The sequence below is a fragment of the Merops nubicus genome, unplaced genomic scaffold, assembly GCF_000691845.1.
Source record: "Merops nubicus isolate BGI_N331 unplaced genomic scaffold, ASM69184v1 scaffold6554, whole genome shotgun sequence".
Taxonomy (NCBI): domain Eukaryota; kingdom Metazoa; phylum Chordata; class Aves; order Coraciiformes; family Meropidae; genus Merops; species Merops nubicus.
In genome coordinates, this window is record NW_008606147.1 from 29894 (window position 1) to 40636 (window position 10743).

Genomic DNA, 10743 nt, shown 5'->3' on the forward strand with positions numbered 1-10743 from the left:
CTGGGGAGTCGGGGAGTTACAACCGAGCCACCGACCTCAAGTAGCAACAGTGTAGCCACTGACCTCGAGTAGCAACAGTGTAGCTACTACTCTTAATTGACAACAGTTTATCTAGTGACTTGGTATCAGCAACAACCTATCCAGGGACCTCAAGTAGCAACAGTGTAGCTACTGACCTTGTAGTAGCAAGAGTGAATCTCCTGCCCCCCATTAGTGAATGGACTCTGTGTGGCTCACCTCTACCCTGCTGGCTCCGTGCCCCCTGAAGCAATGTCTTCTCTGGGGATGTTCCTCCTCCTCTTCCTCCTGTGCCACCTTGGCACTGATGCTGCCGGGGGGGTTCCTGTTCCTGTGTCCCCCGCTGGTGTCTGTGTGGTTGATGATGGGTCCTGCTGTGGGGCCAGTCCAGCAATTAGTCCCATTTAACACCCCACTAGTGCTGATACAAGGACAGCCAGAGCTCCTGATGGCATGGGTGGCACTTCTCCTGGTCCTGGTGGCCTGGCCCCTTCTGGTCATCACCCTGCTGCCCTCAGCTGGCAGCATACCCACACCCAAGCCATGCCAGGAGGCTCTGGGCCATGCACCCATGTGTCCCTGGGAAATCACTGGCTGGGCAGATCAGCCCCGCAGACCCAGAGTGCGACTCCCACTGAGAAGGTCTGGGAGGATTCCTACCCCCCCAGGCAGAATCCTACTCCCGTGAGGAAGCAACAAAGGCCAGGTGGGAATGTGGAAGGAGCAATCGTGCAGGTATTTGGGTAGCAAAAACATACAAGGCATGCATGAGCTCATAGCCCCTGGGGATGGCAGGTGCTGCTCCCCCACCTATTTACAGAACATCACTGGCCCTTCAAGAGAGGACTCAAAAGCCACAAGAACCCTGAGCTCCGACCTGCCCCTCCTATTCGGGAAGAAGGGCGGCTGCTCTGCTGCCCACAACTTCTTATCAAAGGCCTTTGTGCACTCCTGAAGATACCACAGGAGTTGTTGTTACTCACCTGGGCTGGATCTCACAGGGGAAAATAGTGAGACTGGGAAGATGGTTGGGTTATTGCATGGGCTGGTTTGGTTACTGCGTGACTCCTCAACCTTCCTGGGGGTTATTTGTGCAATGTCTGTTGTCTGTAGGTGTCACGAGAAGTTCTTGGTTGGTCAGAGGATAGTGCTTGGATATTAATGGAGCTAGGATTTGATTTTAGAGCTAGAATTATTATTCTGTTTTAGATATCATGGCTGAAGAGGGTTACCTAGTAATGTTCATTACCTGATTTTGCTTTCAGTTGCTTGAAGTTTTGGCAAACTTTAGCTGCAAGGACACGATTTTTCCTAGTGGACATATGCCACTCACCAAATATTTTGAAAAGTAGCCATGAAATCTGTCTACATACTTCCAAAAAGAGGTAGGAAAGGAAATTGCTGGGGGTTTTTGTTTGGTTGGTTGGGTTTTGTGGTTTTTTTTGCTTTTTTTTTTTTTTTTTTTTCCTCAGTGGTAAAACAATCCCCCAACCCTCCAGCCCCTCACTTTAAAGAAGCAATTTTTTGTGACCTCTTGACTCTTTCACTTTACCTTCTCCAATTTCTGCAAGCTGTAGGAGAGAGCCTCACTGGCAAAGCCTCTTCTTCCTAAAAAGCCTGTATTGCCCAGGTGGGTCTGTCTTCTCCTCTGGAGGCACAAAGGCACCCCAGGAAAAATATTTCCCACCAGAAAATAACCCCTTCACAAAGCATAATTAAGACCACATGGACAATCCTAATTTGGGCATTTCCTAACCTTTGAACCCCGTAATCCTATTAAGGTAGTTCTTAACATACTTATTCAGTAATTTAATGTAATAATTCTGCTTTTTATAGTCCAGCAAAGGTTGAAGCCATACTGTGCCAGGGTAGAAGATGGTATGAGTGGCACCACAAGCACAAAAGCTGTTATGGGGAGGATTCAATCAGTTTCGCTGGGGATCACCAGGGTTGTCATGAACCTGGGGAGCAGATGGTGCCTTTGGGAGTCCTCTGGATGCTGTAGTCTGTCGCTGAGCCCTGTGACCTCTGCCTGGTCCCTTCAGGAGCACGGCCCGTGGCCAGAGACAGCCGTTTGGGCTCTCCTATTGCTGGAGTAGGGTGTGGATGGTGTCCCATGGCTGTGGGACACTAGTGCTGCCCAGCCTCCCTGCAACTCCTTGCAGGTGTAACCAGTCCTGCAGGCTCCAGCTATGGTGAGTGAGGGAAAAACATGTCCCCTGGGAGCCTGGGCTCAAGCCCTTGCTGCTGACAAAGTGGGTGAGCACTGCCTGTGCTGGCAAGGCTGGGGCTGGTGGGTGCATCTGTCCACAGATATCCTGGCTTTTAGATAGTATTGTTTAGCGTGAGGGAAGAGCTGCTCGGTGCTGTAGGGTTGATGGCTGTGCACTTTCTCCTGACTTTGGTGCCCAGAAGAAACCCATCCACATGCTGGCATCAGGCTGAGGATCCTTCTCAGTATTTATTGTAAGAGTGGGTGTTGCTCGTTATTGCCCTGAGAGCTGTAGGTGTGGTGTTGAACTGCAGTAACCACCTTTATGGGCAGTGTCGGGTTGGTCTCAGATACCAGAAGCCATCTGTCTGCGTGCTGTAGCGATGGTGTTAAGTTTGGAAAGCCATCTGTCCGGGTGTTGTAGTGCTAGAATTGGTCCCCGAAGCCGTCTGTCTGGGTGTTGTAGTGCTAGGAATGGTCCTGCAAACCGTCTGCCTGGGTGTTGGAGGGATGATGTTAGACTCAGAAAAATAGGGGCTGACGTGGACTGCGGGGAGCTCTCCGCTTCTGCTTTCAGCTTCCAGTGTCTCTGTACTCATTGATCTCTGGAGCATCGCTGTGGAAACGGGCAGCAGTCCAGCAGCCTTCCCCAAGGCCTGGAAAGTGAAATTGGTGTTGTGCTTCTGCTGCTTTGGAGGCAGAGGGCTCTGGGCACGTCCACACGTGATGTGAGCATTAAGGGCCAGAGAGGAGGTGGACTGAGGTGAGTTTGCCTGCTGGGGATAATGCATTGGCCCTGCCCACCTCATCTGGGGACCTTGTGTCTGGGCTTTGCAGAGGAGATTGTAGCTCCACAGCTACCTACACCACAGCTGTCCTCTCCTGAGAGTCCCTGCAAGGAGAAGACATTGGGAAGGAGCCACTGAGCTCCTGTACAGCAAAGGAAGGCAACAGCAAAGGAAGGCAACAGCAAAGGAAGGCAACACTGAGATGGCCAGGTGGGGATGGGCTGGTGAGCATCTCTTGTTGTCAGCATGGGGGGACTTCTCCAGGGTCGGGCATGCTGCTGTGGGGGAAAGGCACTGAGTGAGGTGAGTCAGGGGTGAGGTAGCACAAGGCACTCATCCCAGCAGTACTAGAATGCAAAAACATGAGGAATAGAATAAAACTGAATAGAATAAATCATAGAATTGGTTTGATTGGAGGATATATTAAAGATCATCCAATCCAACTATTCCTCCAGCACTGCCAGGTCCCCACTAAACCATGTCCCTCAGCACCACATCTCCACAGCCTGGAAAACCCTCCAGGGATGGGGACTCCACCAATACACTGGGCAGCCTGGGACAGGCCTCCACAACCCTCAAGGGGAAGAAATTGTTCCTCAGGGCCAACCTCAACCTCCCCTGGGGCAACTTGAAGCTGGTTCCTCTTGTCGTATCACGTGTTCTTTGGGAGAAGACCCCAACCTCCGCCTGGCTCCATCCTCCTGTCAGGGAGCTGTGGAGAGCCAGAAGGTCTCCCCTGAGCCTCCTTTGCTTCAGGCTCAGCACCCCCAGCTCCCTCAGCTGCTCCTCACTACACTTGGGCTCTAGACCCTTCCCCAGCAGCTTCATTGTCCTTCTCTCGCCACGCTGCAGCCCCTCAAGGTCCTTCTTGGAGTGAGGGGCCTAAAACTGACCCCAGGATTTGAGGGGCAGCCTCCCCAGTGCCCAGTGCGGGGGGGTGATCCATGCCCTAGTCCTGCTGGTTACACTAGTGCTGATCCAAGAATAGAATAGAATAGAATAGAATAGAATAGAATAGAACAGCAATGAGGCTGTTGGTATAAGAAAACAGGATATAGTGGCACAGGATCCAAGGAGCTGTGTTGTCAGGGTGTAGTGAAGGAGCAGAGCTATGAAGTGCCGGTGCCTGGAGGAAGCAGCACTGCAGGGGAGTGGTATCTGGAGGGAACAGTGCTGTAAAACATGGTACTTGGAGGAAAAGGCACCATTAGAACAGCAGTGCCTGGAGGAACGACAGCAGCGGGGGGGGAAGGAGGCAATACCTGAAGGTACAGCACAGAACATGGTACCTGGAGGTGAATGTGGCACCTGGAGGAGAACATGGCACCTGGAGTACGTGGCACTTGCAGGACGTGGCACCATGTGGGATGTGGCACCGCAGGGGACAGGTACCTGTAGGCAGCAGCGCCATGGGGGAATGGGGCTTCCTGGGAACGGCGCCACAGGGGAACAGCACCTGTAGGGAGAAGCATGGTGGGAGTGGGACCCCGGAGAACCACGTGGTGAGGGACAGTTCCTGCGGGGAACGGTGCCACGGGGGAGCCATACCAGGAGGTACCAGCGCTGTAGGGGACTGGTGCCTGGAGAGAACTGGAGAATGGTACCTGTCAGCGGTGCCACAGTGGGGAACGATGCCTGTAGGGAACAGTGTTGTTGGCAACGGTACCTGTCACCACCAGTAAGCTCTAGTGGAGTAGTGGAATGGTGCCTACTCAGAGGAGGTATGCTGTAGGGAAGGAGATATTGGAAAAAGCAGCATCCAGGAGGTTGTGCCCATGGCATAGGTGCTGTAGGGGCAGGCAGGGAGGATGGTGCTGCTGGGAGGTGATGTCATGGGTGGTCACCACCGTAAGGGATGTCCCAGGAGTGGTCTAACAGAACCCTGAGGGCTTGGTGTGGGAGAAGGGGTGTTTCCAGGTGGCCACAGAAGGGCAATAGAGGTGGTAAAGGTGCCAATACTGGAAGCATTGCATCCTTCCCTGGGTGCAAGGCAGCCAGCCTTGCCCTTCAGCCCTCCTTCTACCTCCTGACAGAGGCTAGGAGAGGGACCGTGGATCTAGGCTTGGAACAGGGGTAGCTGGTTGAAATTAGTGGCCGATGATCTCTGTGTCAGTAGGTAGGGCAGATGAGTCTTTCCAATTTAATGCTTCAGGAAAGCATCCTGCTTTGCCACTCAGCTGCTCTCCCCACACTGTCACATCTTCCATTCCTCTGTCCCACTGAACCTCTCCGAACCCTCCTAGCATGATGCGCTTCCCTCCCTGCTTCCGGGCTTCCCTGTGTTCTTTGCTGTGCTTTGCCGTGTCCTATCCCCCCACCTCACTGTCCTCCCTGACAGAGCTGCCCCACTACACCCCTTAACACACCAAACCTGCCCTCCTGCCCTGTGCCGGCTGCATCCCCATCAGGCTGCACGCCACGCGGGCGGTGCTGACGCCTGACACAAATGGAAGACAAGGAGAAGCAAACCAGACTGCGGAGGCTGCAGATGGTGGGAAAAAATAAAAAGAAAATTAAAAAAAAAAAAAAAAGAGAAAAAAGAAAAAGTGGTTGAAGCTGGCTCGCAGCCTCTGCTTGAAGCTACCTGGCTTGTAGTGGGCGAGTGAACCTCTGCACGTCTTCTGCAGGTGATGGAAGCGCCTGCCGAAGGAGGCTGCCTGCTTTTGTCTCCTGTCTACAGCACTCAAGTGCACTGTTGAAATCCCCCACCAAGAGCAATAATGCTGCTAGAGGAGCTCTCGCAAGTGGCTGCAACAGGATGTGCTCCTGCCCTGCATGGGGAGAGACAAAGGGAGAGAGATAATTAGCAATGGCACCAATATGTGCCTCTTCCCAGAGGAGACAGCCTGGCACAGTCTCCTTCACAAAGAGCAGAGGTGCCCTGGATGTCAGGAGAGGAGAACAGCCACGCCAGCGTCAGAACAGAGCCATGACTGGAGAAAGCTTCCCCTCCTCCATCCAGAATGAGGTCCCAGAGTGCATCTCTGAATGTGGCTCGGTGTTAAAGTCCCAGCCGTGCCCCCGTTTCATCTGAAAGTTCAAAGGGAGGCGACTTTTACTGCCCTGATTCATTCCTACACAATGTACGGAGGCAGAGCAGCCCCGAGGCAGCTGGCAAAAGGATGTCGGAGAAATGTGAAAGCTGTAGAAAGTTGAGAGACTGGGAGGACTCTGAATGCCCAAGCAATCCCAAAGCCCTCCTGGCTGTGAATTACACCCTTCTGTTGTGGAAAAGCTGGGAACAGGATGGACCAGCCCTCTAAAAGAGTGCAGTGAGAGGGCAATGCTCAGGAGAACATGGGGGCTGCACAGAGATTGCTTTTGGTTCTCGTGGGGTTGCCAGGGAGGAATGAGGTGGTGGAAAGAGCATGACTATCCTCTTCATCACCTGGCAACTTTGCCAGATTTCAGGGGTTCAGCATCAAAAAGCTGCATTCCTGGCGTGGAGGAGGGATCCAAAATCCCACGTACACTACACAAGGTGAAGTAGGCACCTTGAGCCTGAGGTGAGGCTTGGGTTCTGCCCCCTCATCACACTTCAGGGTATGCAGAATTGGCACTTTGTGGACAACACTTCCACCAGCCTTTACCCTCAAAGAAAGTTTTCTGCTTCTCTGCGGTGGCACATTGAAGCCTCTGAACCACCGGCATGTGCTGAGAATTAGGCCATAGGACCGTGTTTGCTCTAAATCACAGCTATTCAGGAATCACACCCTGCCCCGTTCCTGGGCTCTAAAAGCAGAGCGGGTTGTGCTCATGGCACATAATACTCTCCTTTAGCAGCAGAGCTCCCATGCCAGCATCTCACTGCAAGCGAAGGGACAACGCTGGAAAAAGCTTTGAGTGCCAGCAACAGACAATGGGAAAACCAGAATAAAAGACCCTGAACACAGAGTTCCTGCTTGATTCTGTGATTTCTAAGCTGCTGTTGGCACTGGGAAATCACCACAGCTTGGGTCGTTGGAGCTTTTATTTTGGTCCTGCCAGTGCCCTCCATAGACTCAGCAAAGCGCCTTCTGCCATGGCGAGAAGTGGTGGCACTCATCTACTCCCCACCGTGGAGTCATGCAGCACCAAGGCATTTCTGGAAGTGGAAATGGTGATGGGCTGTGTCCCCCAGGTCTGGTGGGAAAGTAGATGAGAGAGAGAGAGACCAATGCTCCCTCTTGAGCTGAAGTGAAAGACAATGTAAAACAACCTCAAACTGACCAAGCTGGCGGCCACTGGAACATCCTGTTGTCCTGAGAGAAAGAGATGGTGGATCATCTAGGACACGGGCTCTAGACTGCTTGGACTTGCGTGGAGTAGAGATGAAAACTGAGCTGTCTTGCCACTGGTTTCATGACTTGTTTTCTATCTGTAGCTAGGAGAAAGAGATGAGGTGACTTTCCACGCACTCAGAGAAGAGGACAGCTGGTATAAGCTATGTTCCCATGCTGGCCTGTGAGGGCATCTTGTCCCCTGTGATGCTTGAGCTCCTGCTTTGCACCCTGCAGCGTGAGCATGGCTGTCCCCTGTGCACGGGTTCTGTGGTGTGTGATTGTTCATGGTGCAGGAGCATGTCAGTGTTCACCCAGCAGGGCTGCGTCCATGTGTCCATGTGTCTGGCTGTGCCCATCGCGTGGGCACCCAGCCCCAGTCCCCTCTACACGCAGAGGTTGGGGTGCCACAAAGCAGGTGGCTTCAAGCTTTGGCTCAAGTCCCTGCGTGAGTCCTGCAAGTGGGCCAGTGGGCTCCAGGGAGGCTGAGAGAAGGCTGGAGAGATCAGGGAGAGATTAGTGTTGGTGTCCAGGCAGCCTCAAGGAGGCTGGAGCAGGACCTGGGAGAGACCAAGGCAGTGCTGAAGGCAGTGGGTACCCGAGGGGTGCTGTGGGGCTTGGTGCGATGAGACGGGGAGGGCTGGCAGAGGCCTAAGGGTCCAGGAGGATCCTTGGGGGGAGGGTGTGGAGGCTGGGGGCCGTGCAATGAAGTGACCCTCTCGTCCTTTTTCTGCTCCTCATTAGAGTCCCCTGAGCGGAGCAGGCTGTGAAGGGGGTCTGCACTGAGGTATGTCCTTATGGCTTCTGCCAGGATATCACAGCTTACGTGGGGGCCAGGGGACGGGATGCAGGAGGTGACTCCCAGCATGGGGAGCAGTGTGGGTGCCACAGCCTCCGAAGGAGCCAGGGCGAAAAACTGGGGTGCCTCAGCCCCCGGAGGAGCTAGAGGATTTGGCATGCAGTCACAGCGGGTTATTTTTAGGACAAGATAATGCTCACGCACTGGTCTGCTGCTAACTTTGCCCCTTCTTCCATGCTCAACCCTTTAGCTTTGTCTTATGACCCCTGACAAACATTCCTGGCGTTGTATGGAACTTCCTCCTGCAGAGACCTCCTGGCATCCCAAGGTGGCCTGTGTCTGAAAGGTGTGCCAGGGTGACTCAGGGATGTCTGTGTCTAAAAGCCCCGAGCTGGTGGCAGAAGGGACACGCTGATGAGGGCAGAGCCCCCAGCATGTTGTGAATGGCTCTGTTTTTCTTCTTCCCAGGGCCAGGGGAGTGTCAGCAGGTCTGACATTTTTTTGGATGAGTTGTATGTGTACAGTGTGTGTCTGTTGGGAAGGGGCATGCCCTGAGCTGGTGAAAGCCTCATGTGTCTGCAGTCTCCAGAGCTCCTTAGTATCTCCCTCCATCAGTCTGCAGGGCTGTTTGCCAGCCACTCACTAGAGCGAGCTCCTGGGTGGAAAGATGGAGAAGACTTTTGTGAACCAGAAGGAACATCTGCAAGTCAGAGGAGCCTCAAAAGTCATGAGCAGACCCTGCTTTCATCCCAGCATCAGCACCAGGCTTGATCTGCCAGCAGGTGCTTGTGCTGGTGGGCACTGATGTGTCCCAGGCAGAGGCAGGGGAATATGGTGTGCCCCAAACTGGAGTAGATGGCAAGGAAAAGTTTGTGCCTGGGATAGATTTTTGGAGGGATTCTCATTTCTGCATAGAAATGTCAAGTTTCAGACTCTGAAGTCTTGTGACAGATACTCCAGGTGTAATGGTCACATGGCCAAGGCTCAAGAAGGCCTTGTAGTGTCTGGTGTTCAGGGAAGCTTGGGGCAGGGACTCATGAGTACCAGAAACATCCAGCTTCTCTGGGATTAGACATGGGTTTGCCCATGTGGGCTTTGCTGCACTTGGGGGTTTCAGGCTCCACTGCAGACCAGTCCATGTCTGAGGACTTCTGGCTGGGCTCGGGGCTCCTGCTGATGGATGCCTGGGGAGGCTTACAGGTGGCCTGGCATGCCTGATGGCAAGCAGGGCAGGGTTGTCCATGGATGGTGCTCAGGAAATATGGATGTACCTCAGGGCAGTGAAGAAACTGACTGTTTAGGGCAGTTCCCTGTCTCTGCATGGTCAAGTTTACAGTGGTGCCCAAAGGTGCTGGACCAGGGGTGCTCCTGGAGCCTGAAGCAGGTGATAAGTCTGGTGTCAGCCTGTCTCCTGCTGTGCAGATCCAGGCTGTGGAGCCCCTCCTGTGCAACGCTCATTCTCAAAGACGGTGGGCTTAGTGAGCTCTGCCCCATGCTCTGCCTCCTGGTTCTCTGCACCCACCCACTGTCCAGGGGGACCTGGGGCTGTGAGCTCCCAGAAGACACACTGGCTGCCAGAAGCCTCGGGTTCCCAACCCCAGCTCTGCCTTCACTCCCTGGGTGGTGATGGGTCCAGCTCCCTGAGCGGTGATGGGTCCAGCTCCCTGGATGGCCATGGGTCTGGCTGTCCCCTCCCAGTACAGGAGGGTGTGGGTGGGACAGAGATGTCCAGGCTCTGCCTCTGACCCCTGCGCTCCATCCCCACGTCCTGAGCAGGTGGCCCCTGGCTGTGTGTGATTAAGTTCTCTCTTGCTTCTCTGCAGATCTCCGGCCGCTGCCCGATGTAGCCATGACTGGGACCTGTACCCGGGAGTGCACAGAGTTCGGCCACTCCGACACCTGCTGGATGCCCGGCCAGTCCTCCCCCAGCCGCAGGCCCAAGAACGCCCTCAAACTCTCCACTTTTGTGCCTTACCAAGACAGAGGGAATCAAGAGCAAGTCGGGAATGGCAGCCCCAGACTCTCAGAAGAGCGCAGCACCAAAATGGCCAACCTCCGCCTGCTCCCCACGTACAGTGCCTTCTCCAATAGTAGCCATGAGACCTGCAAGGACTCTCCCATGGAGGAAATTCCTCTCACCCAGACCTCGGACTTCCAACCAGCCACCACCCCCTCGTCCCAGACCACCAAGAGAGAGATATACCTGTGAGGCTGGGTGCGAGGGGCAAGGAGCAGCCACGCTTCTGAGGCCAGTGTCCAGAGGACCACTTTCAAACTTCAATGCTTTATCGCTCCGGCCAGTTCTCCAGGCAGTGGTGGGCTCTGCAGACAGCAGGGAAGGGCAAGGCAGGGAGGAGAGGAGCACCTTTTTAACCTGTTGTTTCCTGGGGCCAGGGGTGGGTGGGAAGGATGCGAGCACCTGAAACCCAATTTCCGAGCACTTGTGGGTGCATGTCTGCGAACTGCTGCATCACCAGGGAGGGCTGGGCAGGCTCCTGGTGCCAAGGGCACGGCTGGGGAGAAGGGCTTACGTACCAAAGGTCCACGCAGAGCTGGTGGAGTTCCTGGGGCTTAGGACGAGGGTGTCCCCGCGCATGGGGAGCGAGCTGCCTGTCTCTTTGCTGTAGACTCCTGTAAATATGAATCTTAGGAATGACATTCAAGTCC

General features: G+C 54.3%; 1 protein-coding gene across 1 annotated transcript in view; it reads left to right on the top strand.

The window, feature by feature from the left end:
• LOC103772228 (protocadherin-9-like) overlaps positions 1–10285 on the top strand; it is a gene marked incomplete at its 5' end in the record, with an annotated part of 28665 nt that extends 18380 nt beyond the window's left edge. Inside the window, one exon of the mRNA XM_008939553.1 lies at positions 9900–10285. Within this exon, the coding sequence (XP_008937801.1) occupies positions 9900–10285 (386 nt within the window). The remainder of the gene's footprint in view (positions 1–9899) is intronic.
• Between the last annotated feature and the right edge of the window lie 458 nt (positions 10286–10743).